At 44.5% G+C, this 21,171-nt stretch overlaps 1 protein-coding gene and 1 long non-coding RNA gene across 4 annotated transcripts in view; one reads left to right on the top strand and one right to left on the bottom strand.

Moving 5' to 3' along the window:
• LOC140200792 (uncharacterized) overlaps window positions 1-8,636 on the bottom strand; it is a 33,840-nt gene extending 25,204 nt beyond the window's left edge. The window contains exons 1-2 of the long non-coding RNA XR_011886735.1: window positions 8,572-8,636; window positions 739-844 (exon numbers count right to left, since the gene is read on the bottom strand). This is a non-coding gene — a long non-coding RNA (uncharacterized lncRNA). The remainder of the gene's footprint in view (window positions 1-738; window positions 845-8,571) is intronic.
• Window positions 1-21,171, top strand: part of LOC140200364 (fibroblast growth factor receptor-like 1) — a 161,800-nt gene that overhangs the window by 68,716 nt on the left and 71,913 nt on the right. For all 3 annotated transcript variants that reach the window (XR_011886610.1, XM_072263586.1, XM_072263587.1), the window contains exon 3: window positions 9,955-10,227. Coding sequence is in view for 2 of the 3 variants with exons in the window: in XM_072263586.1 (XP_072119687.1) it covers window positions 9,955-10,227 (273 nt within the window). In the remaining variant the exon portion in view is untranslated. The remainder of the gene's footprint in view (window positions 1-9,954; window positions 10,228-21,171) is intronic.

A 21,171-nucleotide genomic window follows, 5' to 3' on the forward strand; every position in this document is an offset into this window, starting at 1 on the left:
AGTAAGTATGTATATAAAATACTTAAATTAAATAAGTAGTGCAAAAATGGAAATAAGAAAGTAGTGAGGTAGTGCTCATGGGTTTGATGCCCACTCAGAAATCAGCTGGCAGAGGGGGGAAGAATCTGTTCCTAAATCGTTGAGTGTGTGCCTTCAGGCTTCTGCAGCTCCTCCCTGATGGTAGCAATGAGGACAAGGCATGACCTGGGTGATGGGAGTCCCTAATGAGGATGCCACCATTTTGAGGCATTGCTTCTTGAAGATGTCCTGGATGCTACGAAGGCTATTGCCCATGATGGCGCTGTCTGAGTTCACAACTCTCTGGAGCTTATTTTGATCCTGTGCGGCAGATCTCTCACCACATACTAGGTGGCGATGCAGCCAGTTAAAATGCTCTCTATGGTACATCTGTAAAAATTTGCTAGCGTCTTTAGTGACATCCAAATTTTATTGAGCTTAGAAAAATAGAGGGCTACGGGTAACCATAGGTAATTTCTAAAGTAAGTACGTGTTCGGCACAGCATTGTGGGCCAAAGGGCCTGTATTGTGCTGTAGGTTTTCTATGTTTCTATGTCTCTATCTCCTTAAGCTCCTAATGTCATGCCTTCTTTTTAGCTACATCAATACGTTGGGTCCAGGATCTATCCTCAGACATATTGATACCCTGGAACTTGAAATTGCTCACTCTTTCCATTTCTGATCCCTCAATGAGGACTGGTGTGTGTTCCCTCATCTTACCCTTCCTGAAGTCCACAATCAGCTCCTTGGCTGAGTGCAAGGTTACTGCTACAATACCACTCAACCAGCTGATAAGTCTCGCTCCTGTGCGCCCTCTCGTCACCATCTGAAATTCAGCCAACAATAATCATATTGTCAGTAAATGTATTTGTTTATCCAACTGTCTTTTAAATACCAAGAGTAATTATTGAAGGTAAATCTCTGATCACTACAGGGCAATCTGGGGAATCTGAGTTGATTTTCAGGGAGAAGGACTGTGAACCTCAATTGTGTTGCCCATCACAGTCAATCAGTGCCTAATCACACAGTGGGAAATGCAGATTGAATAAGGAATCATAGAAGCACTGGTACCAATGCAACCATAAATAATCAGCGCAGTGTGGGGAAAGGAGGGACCTGAAATGTGGAAAGCAAAAACGACAGTGATGATCATAAAGTCCTGGAAATTACTCTGCTCCCAATGTTGCCCTGTGCCCTGCAAACAAAATTGCTCATTCATTAACAAGCCGTCATCTCAAATACCTCATTCACAACTCAAGTGAAAATAAAAGGTTGCTGTTTGGAATAAGCTGGTCACACAACAGGAAATTATTTAAATAGATGTGCTGTTGCAGGAGCTTCCAAAGTACACACTTGCCAGGACTTTGGCACGGGAACATTCCAACATAAACGCTGCAGAAGTATCTCCAGGGAAGGAAAGCCAGAACCGGGAACGCAAGGAATGAAGCACAGGACAGGAAGAGTGCGGGCACCACCTCTTCCAAGAAACACAGACTTGAAGCTGAAATCCATTTCAGTAAAACATCACGTGGTGTTTTCACTTTCTGTTAACCTTTGCCCTGCTGAATAAATAAAGAGTGTGTATGAACGGTTGGCACAGCAAATGCTGTGAGAAGCAGTTTATGATCTCGGATAATGTATCACTGTTGTGCTCAAAACTGCCGTTTTCTTTCCTTTCCAAGGAATGGAATTGGGTGGGTGGTCATATTCATGTGTGAATCCTGACCTTTCACCCCCAATTAAATCCAAAAGCAGACAGTGCTTATTGGCCTAGACTGAAGCAAGGTGATGCGGTGAGCAAGAACTGTGATCAACCCCCACTGCAATGAAGAACCTTAGTCACAGAGTTTGGTCTACAATATTTCCTATTGATCTATGAATTTCCATTAGAAGCACTATCATGAGAAGATAAATGATGATAGGTTGTATGCACTCCTCGTCTGACTGATAAGCCTTCTGTGCCTTCATGTATACACCCTTCTCCTCATTTAGGGTGGGAAGCTTTCAATGTGTTTGAGTGACGATGAGAAGAAGCCCAAAATGTAAAAGCATCCTTTGTACCACCCTCTGTGTAAAAAACGTGCCACCTCATGTCCCATTTTGTTGCAGGGAACGGGGCGAACCCAAACACAGGACACTGGCACAGAGATGGTGTTAGGATGCAGACAGGGGCGTGACCGTAGATGGAATCCGACACGAAGCGTTGCTGGAGTTGAACGGCAAACAGAAAGGCAGGCGGCAGGCAACCCTTATCTTGACATGGAGCGTAGAAAGGCGGGGTTGAGGTATAGAAGGGAATGTTGTCTGGCTCACCAGGGTCCCCCCGCTACTGATGAGCCTTCCCTCTTTGGCCGAAGGGGGCAGGTGACAAAGAGGTGACCGGTCTGGCCGCAATATAGACACTCACCCGCTCTCGTTCTCCAGAGTTGTTCCGTGGGAGAAAGGCGGTTCCGTCCCAGCTGCAGGGGTTCCTGTCCCGGGGCGGTGGAAATGGCCGGGCTGGGAGCTACTCGAGGTGCAGAAGGAGGAGAGAGGCTTGTTCTGGCGGCAGGCAGGAATGAGTGCTGAGGAGTGGGCAAAAGTGGTGGACAACCAGTTCTTTCTCTATGGCTTTCTTGGAGGCGATTGTCCAACCTGGTAGCTTGGGAGATCAGGGAATCCAGGCTGTCGGTGTCATCTCTTGCCGCCATCTCGTCCTTCACCAGGTCGCTGAGTCCATTCCAAAAAACCCTCTGGAGTGACTCATTGTTCCACCTCGAGTCGGCCGCTAACGTCCGGAATTCTTTACCACAGACGGGGTGGTCAAAGATCTTTCTCATTTCTGCGATAAAAGTGGCAAAAGAAGAGCAGATATCCGGTTGGTTGTCCCAAACTGCTTTGGTCCACGCTAATGCACTTTCCCGCAGTCACCTCACACTATAAGCAATCTTTGACTTATCTGTGGAGTAAGTTGACGACTGCTGTTCAAACACCAGGGAGCACTGAAGGAAGAAGGCCCAGCACTTACCCAAATCTCCAGCGTAGTGCTCCGGCTCTGGTACTTGAGGCTCTCTGGGCGGGGGTGTTGGTGACACGTGGGGGGTGGGAGTTGCCGCTACAGGCTGTCTGGGCTGGCTTGGCTGGGTTGAGTGAAATGAGTGGAGACATGGTCCACCTGGTTACTCATCTGCGTGACGTGACCAGACAGGGAACGGAGGTTCTCCATGACCTAGAGGAGTTGGTCATGCTGTCCCAGTAGGGAACCCTGGCTGGCGAGGGCTTGTTGAAGGGTGTTTGTGTCCACTGGGTCCATGATGACCAGATTGTTCTGTTGCTAGGAACGGGGCGAACCCAAACACTGGACACTGGCACAGAGATAGGGTTAGAATGCAGATGAGGGCGTGAGCGTAGCTGGAACCTGACACAAAGCGTTGCTGGAGTTTACTGGCAAACAGAAAGGCAGGCGGCTGGCAATCCTTATCCTGGCATGGAGCATAGAAAGGCAAATGGCAGACAATACTTTTCTTGACATGGAGAGACAGAGTTACACAGGTAATCCTCGGTACTGAAGTAAAACTTAGAATACACAATCCTAAGTGGCCAGGATCATTAATTACCACACTGGCTAAAACAACGATCTAGCAACGAGTAGGTGCAAAGCCAGGGTTCTTACGCTGCAGGTCTTGATGAAAACCAGGTGTGCCGCCATCAAAGGGAATTAGGAGAAGATGGGGAATTAATGGTCGGGTCGGTGTCACATTCAAATCTTTCCCCTCTAAGCCTTAGTTTTGGACTCCACCGTCCCGGGGAAAGACTGTTGCCATCGATCTCGCCAATGCAGACGTCCCACCTCTCCCGGAAGTTCCGGGAGTCTCCCGCATAGCTATAGTGGCTCCCTGATGCCCGGAAATGATATATAATATCACGGAAATAGATTTTTTTGAGAAAGAGACGGAGAGGGAGAGGGAGAGCGAGCATCCTGATTGGTCTCTCTTCGTGCTAAGAGTGGTCCCCAACCACTGGGCCGCGAGGAAACAATATGATTTGGCGATATTAAACGATATGAGTCAGCTGCACCTTTCCTCATTCCCTGTCACGCCCACTGTTGAATTTGAACGCACGTGAGGTCATTAGCACGCGTCATCCATGTCAGCGCAGGAAGAAGATCAATTCCTCGAGTTTGCAAATGATGGCGGGCTGAAAAGTATTTTTGACATAACATCTCTGCCAGCATTCTGGATCAAAGTCAAGGCTGCTTCCATTTCCAACATATCTCTGCGAAGCAGAGTTTTCTGCAATGAATGCAACGAAAACTAAATTGTGGAATAGACTAGACATAAGGAACCCCCTTCGAGTATCGCTGTCTCCCATCACCCCTCGATGGCACCACTTTGTTGCAGGGAAACAAGCCCAGGGCTCCCACTGATTCAGCGATATTGGTGTGTTGCAATGGTTTTATATGTTCATACGGGGAAAATATGTGCTGTGTGTTTAATATCCAAACGTTACTTAAAAGGTTATTAACCAATTTCCCCCTGGATTAATAAAGTATGACTATGACTATGATGCTATTGACTTATAATTGACTTATCGCTATATTCATGCAAGGAAAATATGTGCTGTGTGTTTAATATTAAATTCGTTAGATAAACCCTTTTAGAAACGAAATTGAGTGTATTAGCCACTTATAAGTGACTTATAGTTGACTTAACACCTATATTCCGGTCGTGATTAACAATCCCTCCCCCAACCCTGGTCGGCCGGTCCGCAAAAATATTGCTGCCAAAAGAACATCTGCAGGCATTCTGACCTCTGCAAGGAACTGGCAGCTGTTGGTGGACCTCGAAGGGCAGCTGAAGTTCCCCAACCATATCGCAGCCACCACCCTGCGACCAGACGTTGTCCTAGTGTCTGAGTCGACTAAGCAAGTGGTGCTGCTGGAGCTGACAGTCCCATGGGAAGATAGCTTGGAAGAGGCCTTTGAAAGGAAGCTCTCCAAGTACGCAGGACTGGTCAGCAACTGTCAGCAGGCTGGATGGAGAGCGAGGTGTCTCCCAGTGGAGGTTGGTTGTAGGGGATTCGTAGCCCGTTCCTTAGTTAGAGCCTTCAGCATTTTGGGCATCGAGGGAGAGAGGAAGAGGAGAGCCATCCGCAGTACCATCGATGCGGCAGAGAGGGCCTCAAGATGGCTGTGGCTCAAAAGAGGGGAGCCATGGAGTCATAAGTAGCTAGCCATCTGGACACAAGCTGGGGTCTGATCAGCCCCTGCTGGGTCACCTGGAGGAGGTTGTATGTTGTTGAAAGACCCGAAACACCCGATGATTCCAGGAACATCACTGAAGATGTGTCCAGAAGCATCAATAGATGTATGTACACAGTCAATATTAAACCGGTCCGCAGTGCAAAAAAGATTGGGGACCCCTGCAAAGTAGACCTATCAGTTTTCTCTGTGGGTGGGCTTTACAGTCGACCTCAAAAATAATGACAGTGTTGCTCTCTGCACTGTTTGCAACAATGACTTTTCTATTGCCCATGGTGGGTTAAAATGTAAAGGACATGTTGACGTGAGTTTAACAGGTGTTATTCGTTTATTAGCATAGCTAACGTTATTTAAACTAGCTGGCTGGCTACTAAGGAGCTATGCTATTGATGTCCTACGTGATGAGGCCAAACTCCCTGTAGACTTGCTTAAAGTTGTAATAGAATAAACAAGATAATATAATATAATATAATATAAGTACGTATTTTAATGTCACATTTTCTGCATATACTCAACTTGGTTTACAGATTAGACAAAATCACTAAACAAAGTATTACATACACCCTTGGAGGTTGACCAGTAGCGGGGGGGAGGGATATGGGGTTGTGGGGGGCGGAGGTGCTACCTCCCTGAAATGTGTTTTTGCAGGGTGCGATGTCTGCCAATGCCTCTTATAAATTTAAGCATTTCTGTATGGTTGTCCCTCTTCTAAACCTCTAGGTCAAACTTCATTCTTGTACCCTACAAGAAATAAAAATGAAGCCTGGCCAATCTCCTCTTATAACGAGTCCTGGCAATATCCTCATAAATCTTTTCTGTTCTGTTCCAGTTTAACCATTTCTGTTCTATAACAGGGTGACCTGTTGGACGGTACTCCAAATGCAGCCTCACCAATGACTTATACAACTACAAGATAATGTCCGAACCCCTATAGTCAGTGCCCTGACTGGCAAACGCCTCTGTGCCCAATGCACTGTTCACCACCCGGTAGAACTGTAACACCATTTTCAATCAACCATGTGCTTGTACTCCTCAGCCCATCCCTCTGTTTGTCACCGTCCCTAGTGTCTTACCATTCTAGTATAAATCCTACGCTAGTTCTGTACTGAGATCCATTTGCCACTCCTTGGCCAACTTCCCTAACTGATAAAGATTCCCTTGTAATCTGTGATAACATTTCTCACTATCAATAACTCCCTCTCATTTTGTGTTATCTGATAACTTTCTGATCAAACTTTGTACGTTTGCATCTAGATCATTTATATATAATGAGTAACAAGGGTCCCACCACCATGCCCTACTAGTCACCAGCCACCATTTCAAGAAGCAATCTTCAAACACCATCCTCTATTTCCTACCACCGAGGCAATTTTTCATACACCTAACTACATCTCCCTGGATTCCATGGGACCTAATTTTCTAGACCAGCCTACTATGCAGACTGAAGGACTTGCTAAAATCAACATAGAAAATAATCACTGTCCTACCCTCACATACCTATTTGGTTACCTATTCAAGAAACTAAAAAGGCTTTGTCAAGCTTTCCACACACAATGCCATGCTGACTCCTCCTAAGCAAACTGTCAATCCAAATACTGATAGATCCTGTCCCTTAAGTTCCCTCTAGTAATTTCACCACTACCTATGTAAGGCTGACTGATCTGTAGTTCCCTAGCTTGTACCAGCTCTTATACTAAAACAACAGAACAACATTAGCCACATTCCAGTTTTCGGGAACGCCACCTGTGACTAACAGTGAAGCATATATCTCCATAAGGGTCTCCTCTAGCCTCCAACAAACTCCAAGAATTAAAAACTTGCATATTGTCCATGCAGATCAATTCATTACGATGGTGTGTTGAGGTCGTACAAGGTATAACAACAATCGAGTGCAGAATAAAGTGTTACAAGACAGCAAATATGCTGTGCAGGTGGGCAGTAGTTGTAATGTCACAATGAGGCAGGTTCTGCAGTCAAAAGCCTATCTTATCATCTTAAGGAAACATTCAATAGTTTATCATAGCTGTTCTTGAGCTTGGCGGTATGTGCTTTCAGGCTTTTGTATCTCCTGGGGAGAAGAGAGAATGATCTGGTTGGGTGGGACTCTTCATTTTGCTGGCTGTTTTACTAAGACAGTCAGAACTATAGACAGAGCCCTTGGAGAGAGGCTAGTTTCTGTGACATACTGAGCTGTGACCAAAACTCTCTGCAGTTTCTTGTGGTCATGGCCAGAGTAATTGTTATACCGAGCCATGATGCATCCAAACAGGATCTTATCTATGGTGTAATGATAAAAATTAGAAACATAGAAAACCTACAGCACAATACAGGTCCTTCGGCCCACAAAGCTGTGCCGAACATGTCCTTACCTTAGAAATTACTTAGGGTTACCCATAGCCCTTGATTTTTCTAAGCTCCACGTACCTATCCAGGAGTCTCTTAAAAGACCCTATTGTATCCCCCTCCACCATTGCCGCTGGCAGCCCATTCCACACACTCACCACTCTCTGTGTAAAAAACTTAACCCTGACATCTCCAAAAATTGGCAAGGATTAAAGGGGACATGCCAATTTGTTTTGGATGCAGAGGCACTGGTGACCTCTCTTGGTTATGGTGTCAGTATGGTTGGACCAGGACAAGCGATAGGTGATGTTCACTGCTTGGAAACTGAAGGTCTAAATCATCTAGACCTCAGCACCAATGATGTAAACTAGAGCACGTACCATCTCCCTTCCTGAAGTTAAAGACAAGCTTTTTCTGTTTTGCTGAGAACATACCTCCTTCTCCATAATACAAATGCCAACTGAACATCTCCACTTGTTTCCCTTATCTCTTGGGCAATGTTGACTTGCTTCTCAGTAAACAGTGAAGAAAAACATCCTTTAAAAGTCCCTCCCATCTCATGTGACACAGTCACCCCTATTGATCTCTAAGAGGACCTATGCTCTCCTTAGCCAACTTTTTACCCTGAATATTGCTACAGAACCACTTGAGATTTTCCTTAACCTTATCTGCTGCATCCATTCTATATCCTCTCTTTGCCCTCCTTGTTTCTCTCCTAAGAGTATACTTAATTTTTTTGTAGTCACCCATCCCTGACCTCCTAAACTAATGTATGCTTCTTTCCTTTTCTTTGCCAGACCAATTTTCCAGGTTCACCCTTCATGCTGCATCTGGACTGCTGATCTCACACCTTCAACAGCCTCCCACTTCCTACTCATTCCCTTCCCTTCGCCCAATCAACCTCTGCTAGTCCACCATTCCAGCCCGCATTGGTCTACTGACCAACCCACGCCCCACCCCCGGGCACTCACCAGCCGCAGTTCCTGAAGTTGGAAGGACTTGTGCTACATAGGCTGCTGCATCCTCTGTCATCTGTGAGCTGGTCTCCTCAGATCCACAGGAAGGAAGAAGCCTTTTGGCACACATCCAAAGCAGATGAATAATTATCAGGATGCATGTGACCTTTGCAGTTCTGTTGCCTGATGTATAAACAAAGGCAACTCTGAGAACTAGGTGTGTGGAGTCCAGTGACATTGCCCTCAAGAGTCATATTTATGACATTTGCTCAAACTGGCCTGTTTCTTTGTTTTCCAGTTCACTCTATGTTACCATGTGCTGTTCTGAATGTATTCCCTGTTAAATGTGTGGTAGCATCCGTGCATTGTGGTTCACTTCTCAAAATCCAGTTCCATTGGCTCCACTGGAACTGACTGTCAGAAGAGGAGCTGCGACATCTCAGAGCAGTCCGAAATGAACCCCACAGCACTGACGTATACCTGCTCGTCGATAACAGCTCATCAAAAATGGAAAGAAATAATTAAACATTACGACAAGTGGCATAGGACCCACAAGTATAATAAATTCACCATAAAAACAATGGCACCCTCCTACCACGTTTCAATGGTTTTCCCAAACTATATTATGTTTAAATTTAGAAAAAATCAGAAGTGACATTTTTGATCCTTTGGTTAAATTTGAAGAGACTTGGAAACCATTTATTCAACATTTTCATATGATGTAATTTGACCTTTCCGAATCCTTCTTATTAATTTAAAATTTATGAATAGAGGTGCGGAATTGATGACATTATTGAACGTGTTCGATTTAAGATATTGGTCTAACCTTGTTTTGTTCCGTTTGCTTTTTTTGGGCGGGGTTAGTATTTAGTTTCTTTTTTTTTTGTTTTTTTTGGGGGGGGTTCTTTGTATTTTTTTTCTTTTTATTTCATTTTTCTCTATCATTAACTATATTAAGAGTTTGGAAGTCTATTACACCTGTATTATTTGAAATCTTTTTTGTACATGTTTGTCAACAATAAGATTATTCCAATCTCTCTGTATCAATATTGTTATTCTGTTTATAATTTTAGAAAATTAATATAAAGATTTAAAAAGAAAGAAAGAAAAACAATGGCAGCACACCCCCATTCTGAAGGCACAAGTGACTACAGATGCTGTGATCTGCAGCACAATACAAGCTGCTGGAAGAACACAACAGGCCGGGCAACATTTGTGGAGGCAGAGGAATAGTTCATTTTTAAGGGTCATATACTGCACCAGTTCCAGTGCAGGGCCCCAATCCTTAAATGTTGACCATCCATTTGACTGCCTCTGTTTTTCTGGTGATTTTAAGTTCAAACCAGCCTCTATCTGCACCACCACTCACCGTCGACTCTCTTTTCCGTCTGTGCCCAGGTCCTCCGAAGATCTCTAAGAAAGTGCAGAGCCGGCAGCCGGTGAAGCTGGGCCGCACGGTCAGGTTGGCCTGTCCAGTGGAGGGCGATCCCCCGCCACTGACCATGTGGATCAAAGACGGTCGCACCATTCACAGCGGCTGGACAAGGTTCCGAGTCCTTCAGCAGGGCCTCAAAATCAAGGAAGTGGAAGTGGAAGATGCAGGGGTCTACATCTGTAGAGCAACTAATGGGTTTGGCAGCACTCACCTCAACTATACCCTGATCATCATCAGTAAGTATACTTTGCCCTTACTCTTGAACTAGGTCATTCTTTTTCAGCTGTTTGAAAACCCGCAAAGCTTGTCAGGTCGCATAACAAATCTGAGGTGACGCCCTACTCGTATCATGACACCTGCGAATCCTTCTACTGAAGGGCCTTCGAACAAAATTAATTGGTTTATTGCAGTCTCAATAAACAGTGCAAAGTTTTTGTTCAGACACCATCCAGACGGACCTTTCCATATATCAGGGTTATACAAAAGAAAAAAAAATAGAATGCAGATTCCTGATGCAGCCTCCTTTACATTGGTGAGACCTGTCGTAAATTGGGGGACCACTTCGTCGAGCACCTCCGCTCCATGCGCCACAAGCAGGACTTCCCAGTGGTCAAACGTTTTAATTCCCACTCCCATTCCCATTCTGATGTGTCAATCCATGGCTTCTTCTTGTGCCAAGATGAAGCCAACCTCAGGGTGAAGGAGCAACACTTTATATTCCATCTTGGTGCCCTCAAACCTGATGGCATAAATATCAATTTCTCCTTTCGGTATCAAGATTCCCCTCCCTCCCTTCCTCTATTCCCCACACAGACCTTTTACCTCTTCTCACCTGCCTATTACTTCCCCCTGGGTCCCCGCCTCCTTCCCTTTATTCTGTGGTCCACTCTCCTCTCCTATCAGATTCTTTCTTCTCCAGCCCTTGATCTTTCCCACCCACCTGGCTTCACCCAGCTAGCTTCTTCCCCCTCCCCCCACCCCCCGCCCTTTTATTCTGGCATTTCCCCCCCTTCCTTCTCAGTCCTGAAGAAGGGTCTCGGCCCAAAATGTCATCTGCTTATTCATTTCCATAGATGCTGGCTGACCTGCTGATTTTCTCCAGCATTTTGTGTGTGTTGCTTTGAATTTCTCGTGTTTAAGAATGCAGAACATAGTGTTACAATTACTGAGGAAATGCAATGTGGGTAAGCAAATAAAGTGAAAGGACCACGTCTTGGTAGACGAAGAAATCGAAGTTCATCTTTATCATGCAAGAGCTGAGCTCCTGAGTCTTATAACAGTGGGCCAGAAGCTGCCCTTGAGTCAGATCATGCAGGATCCACCCGATGGAAAGGGGTTGAAGAGAGACTGATCAGGGTGGGAGGGGATCTTTAATTATGTTGGCTGTTTTCCCAAGGCCACCCGATGTACAGATAGAGTCAATGGAGGGAAGGCGTTCAGAATTGAATGGGCTGCGTTCAGAATTCTCTGCAATTTCTTGAGGTCTTGGGTGAAATATTGGGTGATGCATCCAGACAGGACGCTTTCTATGGTGCCTCTGTAAAAAAAAATTGGTGAGGGTCAGTAGGAACACGTTGAATCTCCTTAGCTTTCTGAGAAAGCAGAGGTGCAGGCATGTTTTCTTGGCCATAGCATCTATGTGGCTAAACTAGGACAGGTACTTACTCCTAGAAACTGGCATCCTTCAGCCATTTCCACCTCAGCAGCACTGACACAGACAGGGGTGTGACCAGCTCTTTGCAGATGCAACTATAGAGTATTTCCCATCCTTGCAAACCCCCAAGACATAACGAAAGTGGCACGAAGTCATGTTGAACTTGTTGCTTACCTGGTTGCTTATTGGTTACTTCAGATGTTTGTCTTTGTGATCACAAGACCCTGTTGGACAAAATGCTGTAAATTTGGTTCAGTAGTTCGTGGCAAAACTGATGACGGAGGAGCTGCGTGGTCTTTCTGGACTAGACCCTCATACTGCGGTGCCTCCTGTTGTAGGGAGGAGGCTGCAGAGGCAGTGTGAGAGAGAACAGAGGAGTGACAGGCACATTGGAATCTGTGCCGGGGTGGGGGGCCAGCTCTCCTGTCGGTGCTGCTCTCCAGTGCTCACTCCCTGGAAGACAAGCTGGATTGCTTTCCTCTGTGGCTGAGCCAGAACCAGATGAGGACAACCATATACGTGTATACAATGAAAAGAACAAGCTGCGCGCTTGTTCTTGCAGAAACATGACTCCAGGACAACATCCCATGCACGTCAATCTTCAAACTGTGCCACTCAGGGGCTTGTGCTGATATTATTTTGTGATGGTATGCTCTTTTTAGGCACCCGTTAGTCTCATGAGACCATGGATTTGTGCCTTGGAAAGTTTCCATGGTGCAGGCCTGGGCAAGGTTATATGGAAGACTGGCAGTTGCCCATGCTGCAAGTCTCCCCTCTCCATGCCACCGATGTTGTCCAAGGGAAGGGCATTAGGACCCATACAGCTTGGCACCAGTGTCGTCGCAGAGCAATGTGTGGTTAAGCGCCTTGCTCAAGGACACACACGCTGCCTCAGCCAAGGCTCGAACTAGCGACCTTCAGATCACTAGACGAACGCCTTAACCACTTAGGCACAAGCCAACCGTATGTTCTATGGTAATCATATTGCACTGTGTGCTTTGTGTGACTGTATGCATTGTGTTTTCCACCTTGGTCCCAGAGGAACGAAGTTTCATTTCGTTGTACACACATATATGGTTGAATGATAATTAAACTTAATCTTGAACTTATAAGGTCACTACCCTCTCTCTTGCACAATCCCAGTGAATATCACACACTCCCCTAGATCCATGTCTCCTGTCTGTTCAGCTGCTGGATTTTTTTTTGCCACAGTTGTTGGAGGAAGGGACAGGCTACATTTCAAGGGCAAATGAAAGGGAATGACTAAGAGAAGATGAGATTAGGATCCTGGTAGAGTGCCATATTTGCACTCTCGCAGAGGGTGGTGACTGACTCTCTGGATTTTTCTGCCCCTGCTGCTGCTGGAAACTGGGCCATTAGAAGTATTTAGTAGGCTAAATATCTGACAGATAAAAAAAAGATTGGTATGGAGAAACGGCACAGAAAAGGAGCTAAGGCCCTCATCGATCAGGTATGATCATATTGAATAGTGGAGCAGGGCCAGGAGGCCTATTTCTACTCCCATTTTCTTGTGTTTTTCTTGAGTAGCAGATGGTTTATTAACTGGGAGGGGAAGTTCATAATAATTCTCCCACTTGTTGCTCTGAACAATCTGGATGAAAGATCATTAGACCATAAGACATAGGAGCAGAATTAGGCCCATCGAGTCTGCTCCGCCATTTAATCATGGCTGATCCTTTATTCTTCTCCTCCTCAACCCCAGTTCCCAGACTTCCCCCGTAATCTTTGACGCCATGTCCAATCAAGAACGTATCAATATCTGCCTTAAATTCACCCAATGACGTGGCCTCCACAGCTGCATATGGCAACAAATTCCACAAATTCGCCACCCTCTGGCTAAAGAAATTTCTCCGCATCTCTGTCTTGAATGGACGTCCCTCTTTCCTGAGGCTGTGACTCTTGTCCTAGACTCTCCCAGCATGGGAAACATCCTTTCCACATCTACTCTATCTAGGCCTTTCAACATTCGAAAGGTTTCAATGAGATCCCCCCTCATCCTTCTGAATTCCAGCGAATACAGACCCAGAGCCATCAAACGTTCCTCATATGATAACCTTTTCATTCCTGGAATCATCCTTGTGAACCTCTTCTGGACCCTCTCCAATGCCAGCACATCTTTTCTAAGATGAGGAGCCCAAAACTGTTCACAATACTCAAGGTGAGGCCTCACCAGTGCCTTATAAAGCCTCAGCATCACATCCCTGCTCCTACATCCATTGTAGCAGTTCCAGGAAGTTCCAGGTTAGTGTTTTGTTGGATTTTTGTGTGAATTTACACTTGTTAGTTATTAACACATGGGAGGTCAGGGAAAGGTTGCTTTTAAAGGCAGGCCGGCGGGCTGTTAAGTCAGGCGATGAGTTTTACGAGGGTACGTCATATCACAGCAAACTGTGCATAGTTCAACTAATCTGTCGGCATTCCATCTGCATCAATTCATTGACTCTAATTTTCATCACTTTATTGCCTCATAGTTAATGGGTGCATGAGTGATATTGTAGCAGTGCTGGGAGTGAAGTGGTTTCATGGCTACAGTGACCAGCTTCAGTCTGACCTCCGCTGTCTTGCAGGTTCTCCCTATGACGTGTTGCTCCCCACCCACATATGAAGTCACGTGGGTTGGTAGGTTACTGAGGTTCTGTAAGTGGCCATCAGTGTGGGTGTAATGGGAGTGCAGGGAAATTAGGCCACAGGGAAAATTAGTGGAGCAATTAGATTGCTCTGTGGGCTGACTAGTCTTCCTCTATGTTGTAAGGAAATGTTGAATTCTGAATGCTGAACTATTCAGTGAAGAGAATCAATTAAGAGACTACTATACAGGTATATGGAGGAATTTAAGGTGGGGGGATATATGGAAGGCAGGGTTTAAGGGTCGGCACAATATTGTGGGCCAAAGGGCCTGTACTGTGCTGTACTATTCTATGTTCTATGTAATTCTGTCCAAATCTATAGTGCAGTCCATACTGTACTCAAATGGTTTCAGATACTGTACCAAGTCTGTGAGATCAATAGGCAATCTAGACCCCTGGCTGGAGAAAAGACCAGCACAGAGAAGGACGGGACAACAGAAATTGAGAGACACTCACGAAGATATTGCATGGTTGAAACACAGGTGTAGAGAGGGAATGGAGAATATTAACAGTGTCCCGCAACGAGCAGGAAGTGAGTCATAGGACTGCATTTCCATTTGCACCAATAATAAAACTGCGAGCATTTTCTGCCGTTACGTTGTCAAAGTGACAGGAACTTCAGGTAGCAATAAATAAATATGAAGTTAAATGCAGGAATGCAGGATCTTCTGCCAGCAACATCCTGCTCCTCTACAGAATGAATTGTGCTGAGTAATTAGTAAATTGACATGAACTTCAGCCATTTATCACAGAGCTTGAAAATATTGCACTTTGTTGTGTGAAGTGTGAGACACTAATGGTACTAATTGTTGGTGGATATCAATCTGGCCTTAAAAGATAACTTTTATTTTGTAAGTTGTAATTCCTTCAGATAAGTATTTCAAAATCCAATTAATATTAAGATTGTTTCACTGGGCATCAATATCTCCCTGTAGATTCCACGTGTAGTGTCGTACCTGAGTCAGCTGTACCGCGATCTGAGTTCCTGCCCCTCCCACCCTGGGGTCCACAGACTCCTTGCTTAATGGTATAGGTCCATGGCATGAAAACGTCCGGGAACCCCTCCCCTAGACTAACCATACCATGGGCTTAGAGACATCCTGTAATATATTGATATGAAGAGCCACATTCACTTCACATCTGGCCCCTTATCTTTACTGCAGCAGTAATTGTAGAATGGCCCCCAGTAATTTGAAATACTTCAAACTTAGGTGGTTAGTTTTCTTTTTCCTTTTTAATTTATATTAATGTCATTAACTTACATAGTTGACTGAGGTTAAGTTTTTTAAAATAACAAGTATTTTTCATCTCTTTCTATATGTGTCTGACCAACTGAGACATTTAGAATCGATGGGAAAAGCCTTCCAAAGCATCAGGCAATCAATGGGTGGGACTTGGACATCATTACCTGAGGAATGGTCACCACCCCTGATTGACCCAGACTTGTGGAGAGGCCACAACACTAAGACTGGTCAGACAGCTATGAGGCAGGGCAGAGTATTGAGAGCTAGGCAGCCACAAAAGCTAGTGAGAGAAGATTGAGAGGCTAATTACTAACCTCTCTACAATCTTGTGCATTTGATCCAGTCTTTGTTTCGCACCCTGTAGAATATTTAAAATGCTGGAAGAATAAAGGATGCATGGAGAGAGAAAGAAAAAAACACTTAAGTGACCAGAGTGAAGGAGTTCACAAATGTGTGTTTGTCTTTTAATGCACACCACACACACACACACACACACACACACACACACACACACACACACACACACACACACACACACACACACACACAGCTCCCAGATACAGTGTCTGATACTGGGCACATTCATCTTTGATACACTATTCAAAGAATTTCTGGGGCCCAAATAAGTAGAATATTTTGTCCCGACTGCAAGAGGGAAGTGGATGGCAGTGTCAGAGATTTAATTAAAGATAACTGTTTGGTATATCAGCAGTATATAAAAAATTGAATAATGCTGCAGCACTTTTAAAAGTTTCTAGAGCAACAAACTGGTGTATTTAGTGGGTTTACCTTCTTCTGTTGGGAGCAGCTCTGCTACATTTTGTCCTGTTTTGACTGACAGCACAGCGAAAGAAATGGGCCCACCCGGTCTTCAACCTTTCCCCTGAGCCAAATTTAGGATAAAATGTGCGGAATGTCTCAACACATTGACTGAAAATGCAGGGAATATGTTTTATTGAATGCTTAAGGAATAGGAAGGATGGCAGAAAGTTTGTCTGTGAGACCTGTTCCTCAGTGACAGCTCTTCCGTTTAAAGTTTATATCTTTAGCGGTCTTGTACTGATCCCCAGGCTTTTAAAATCACTCTCCCCACTCTTGTCAGCCTTGCTGGCTATCCTGCCCTTTTAACCTGGAATTCCCAGTAAATCTGACACCTCTGCAGTTTATTTCATGTGTTAATATGTAAGTAGCCACTGTAGGAAACACAGACAATTTTAACCCTAACCCTAAACCACAGAAGAAGAAATACAATGGTTGGGATTTGAATTTGGATTCAGAGTATTGATATAACTTTAAAAAAACACTAGACTGAAGGATCAGAGATGATCCCTGTCTAAACATCCGTTTGTTCTGTAACCCTTGGTAAGTTTGACACAGCTAAAGGCTATCACTCTCAGCGGAGAGATATCCCAGAGCCCCAAGGTCAGCTCTGGTTGATGGATTGTAGGGATGGGATGGGGTGTTTCACATTGCCATGTGCCTTTGTGTGAAGTCATATCTACCACCACCACTTAGTGGCCTGCGGCTGGCTTTGAGATGACACTCCTTGCTCTGAGAAATAGTTCATCTCTATCGGACGCATCAGTTAAATGGCTCTGTTCAGCCTCCTTTGAATCTTCTGCACCCAGGGGAAGTTAAACCCTCACATTGGAGCTGGCTCTCATGAACTAATTCAGAGTTATTCTGCTCCATTTCTGCTTAATCTTCATCACAATGGTGCTCAAAGTTTAATGCAGGCAGACCTCATGTGTAATCCCTCCCTTTCCTGCCTGTTCTAGTGATCTGAATGGCACAGAACACCAGGAAGACACCTGAGGGCATCAGCCATCAGCTTGACCCATTTTATGCATTCCTCCTTTCACATGAACCCCTGCCTCATAAGACCATAAGATATAGGAGAAGAATCTGGGCATTCAGCTCAGCAAGACTGCTCTTCCATTATGTCTTTTTAAACTCCATTTTCCTGCCTTCTTCACATAAGTTTTACCCCCACCACCTTACCAATCAAGAGCCTATCAGTGTCTACCTTAATGACTTGCCCTCCGCAATCCTCTGTGGCAACAAATTCCACAGATTCACCATCCTGTAGCTGAAGATATCCTTCATCATCTCAGTTTTAAAGGAACTTCCCTGTTCTGAAGTTGCGAGAGTCAAATTCGCAGATCTCTCTGGCTCACTGAAGCAAATTTCCTGCATAAGGTAGGCTCTATAAATTCCCTTGCACCTTGCTCAGGTATTACTTTAGTATTCACGAACCACCTAGCCATCAATATAATACCATCTCATCAAGTCTGTTCCTGATTTCACTTGGCATCCCTGAAAGCCTACTTTTGGGTATGTCAATGGAATAATTCAGATCCTGATCAATTTACCCTTCCCATCCCAGGAGCTCTGAGACTAATCATAAAACCCACTGCACTACCCTTATCTGCCCTTTTGGTTACCTCACGGGAACAAATCAAGCTGTTCTTTAAGCATGACTTCCAATGCACAAAGCCACGGAGATTCCTCCTAATCGGACTCTGTCTATCCAAATGCTGATGGAGTCTGTCCCTCAGAATTGTCTCCAGTACTTCCCCACTACTGCTGTCAGGCTGACTGGCTTGTAAGATTCCTAGCTTATCCTTACTATCCTTCTTAAACAATGGAATATTAGCCCCCTCCCTTTCTTCAGGAACGTCACTAGTGGCCAATAATGAAGCAAATACCTCTGCAAGCACCTTTGCAATTTCTTCTCTCGCCTCCCACAAAGTCCAAGGATACATTTGGTCAGGCCCTGGGGACTTATCCATCTTAAAGTGCTCTAATTCTGTATGTATCTCCTTTCTGATAATACGTATGTCATCTGGCTTGGCCAAGTTCTAGTTGACCACGTGTCCCATAACTGCTTGGTGTCCTTTAAGCAGACACTTGTTACTGTGCATGATTTCCTTCAGTCTCCAGCATCCAATGACTAAACTGGCACATAGTCCAAGAGAACCTAAGCATTCCAAAGAGAAGAGAACTCTTTGAAAGTTAGCTCAATGGTAGGTGTAATTATCCAGCATTCAATTCTATGATGAGTCACCTGTCTCCTAATGAATGAATTCAATATATAGGTAGAGCATCTGATTTATATGTTGTAGTCATGCTCCAACCCCATTGCTCAGTTTTAATCCTACGCTATATATTGTACGTTAACAGTTTGGAAGACGGGACAAAGTGTAATGTATTTATGTTTGCTGATGACACAAAATTGAGTCTAAAAGCAAATTGTACAGCCAATGCTGGATCTGCAGAGAGAGATATAGATAGTTTAAGTGAATGGGTAAGAGTCTGGTAGATGGAGTACAATTTTGGTAAATGCAAGATCAGCCACCTTGGAAGGAAACTAGAAGATCAGATTGTTATTTCAAGTGTGAAAGATTGCATTTGTGCAGAGCAACTTGGGAGTACTTGTGCATGAATCACAAAGTTTGGGTTGCAGATGCAACAGGTTATCATGAAGCCAAACTTAATGTTGGACTTCATTACTAGAGGGATCGAACTTAAAAGCAAGGAGGTTATACAGGATACTAATGAGTTCTGGCCTCCTTACTTGAGGAAGGATACTGGAGGTGGCGTAGAAGAGGATCACCAAGTTAATTCCAGAGAAGGTGGAGTTCACTTATGAAGAGAGATTGAGTTACCTGGGGCTATACTCCTTGAAATTCAGAAGAATGAGAGGGGATCTTATAGAAAAATATAAAATTATGAAAGGGATAGATAAGGTAGAGGCAGGAAAGTTGTTTCCACTGATAGTTGAAACTAGAAATAGGGGTAATAGCTTCATGATTCAGAGGAGTAGCTTTAGGGTGGAGATGAGGAAAACTGCTTTTCCCAAAGTGCACTGATTCTTTGCCCAGGGAAGCAGTGGAGGCCACCTCACTAAACATATTTGACACACAGTTGCACAGATTTTTGCATAGGGATATGGGGAAGAGGCAGTTAGGTGGGGTTGAGTCCATGGCCAGATCCGTCATGAACTTACTGATTGGTGAAGCAGGTCCAATGGGCCAGATGACTTTCTGCTTCTCCTAGTCCTAATGTTCTTACATGTTCTACCAATGCAACCACGTTGCTGTATTCCATGCCTTACAGCCCGTGTGAAATTGACGAGAACTCTCTGAAAGCCTATCCATTTCATTCCACCAACACTTTATTTTAGGCAGAAAGAATGTGCAGGGCAATGGGGATAGGAGAGGAGAGTGGGAACAATTAGTTGCTTGTATATTGAGCTACTGTGGATTCGGTGGGCCGAATGGCTTCTTTCTGCAGAATAACCATTCTGAGAATCTGTACCAACTTTCCCCAGATGGACATTCGTTCTGATGAGAATCAATGCTATCCAACTATGAATTTGATCTGCAGTGTCCTCAGAGGTAGCCAGATTGTATCAGAAAATTGGAATTTAGGTTCCTTCTTCCACTCAGTTAGCAGCTGTGGATGAGAGAGGGTGAGGTGGGTAGACAGTCGGATGCACGGGAGTTAGTTGCACCAGACGTGTTGTTTTAACAATTGTGTCAAATGTTTTAACTGTGAGTTTAAAAACTTGTTGGTTTCAAATCTTTTAAAAATCATGTAAGCCAAGCTGATACCTCAAGCAATGGTAAGGGAGCATTACTCCGGACAGAAGAGGTGACCTTTGGATGAGAGGCTGCAGCTCCCCTCTTTCACTGAATTGAACAACCAGCATACTGTAATTCACAGAGAGAGAACAAATTTGCTATTGATCTGGCTCAAGTTTATCACTAGACTCACAGCAATTTGAAATGTGCAGGTCATAAGGCCTTAAAAATCAATGCTTTGGGGAAGAAGATGTTTGAAATTGCACATCTGACGCGAGCTCAACATCGGGGTGTAGTGTGGGAATTAGCCACCATGATTCCTTCTTACAACAGTGACTACCTTTCAAAAATTACTTAACTGGCTGCTAAACGGCATTGGAATGTTCTCACACCATGAATTCAAGACTCATGAATCAAGAGAATTTATTTTTGAAGAAGTGTTTATTTACTGGCCTTTACAAATATTCCAGTGTGCTTGGTGTTCCTTTTTCGTGCACCGTGCAGCGAGAAGTATTCAGTGAGAAATTCAGTTTGTGTTCCAGTAACAAGCTCTGCGGAAAGTTTCTCTAAAAGTGTGAGGAAGTTTGCAAATGCCACAGTTTTAGCTGGTTACTTCTTTAATTTAATTCAAGGCACAGGTGTCCTCAACGTCCTGTCAGATGCAGGAGTTCTGGATGAATGATTATTTTATCAGTAATTTCAGGTTGAGAAGCCACTGGACTCCGTTCTTAGATTACCAACACATGGCAGGTGTTCCTTTTATCCAATTTGTCGGGGCTAGTTGAGGCCAAGGCCAGCAATATCATGGCCGTGCTGTCTGAAAAATGCTTGCCTCCAAGTCCCACGGTTAACTGGCCTCCCAGGGTTGGCAGTCAACAGAAGAAGCACCCCACTGCTCAGTGATGAAGTGACTTTGGCCTGGGTTTCATTATTTACCACGTGTTTTAGGGGCCTATTTGGGGCTGTGTGTACTCATCATCGACTGAATTAGAACATTGAAACCAAAACTAAAAGACTTCTTGGGTCTGTTTATTTGATGAGGGATAGC

Source organism: Mobula birostris, chromosome 7 (genome assembly GCF_030028105.1).
Source record: "Mobula birostris isolate sMobBir1 chromosome 7, sMobBir1.hap1, whole genome shotgun sequence".
Classification (NCBI taxonomy): Eukaryota; Metazoa; Chordata; class Chondrichthyes; order Myliobatiformes; family Myliobatidae; genus Mobula; species Mobula birostris.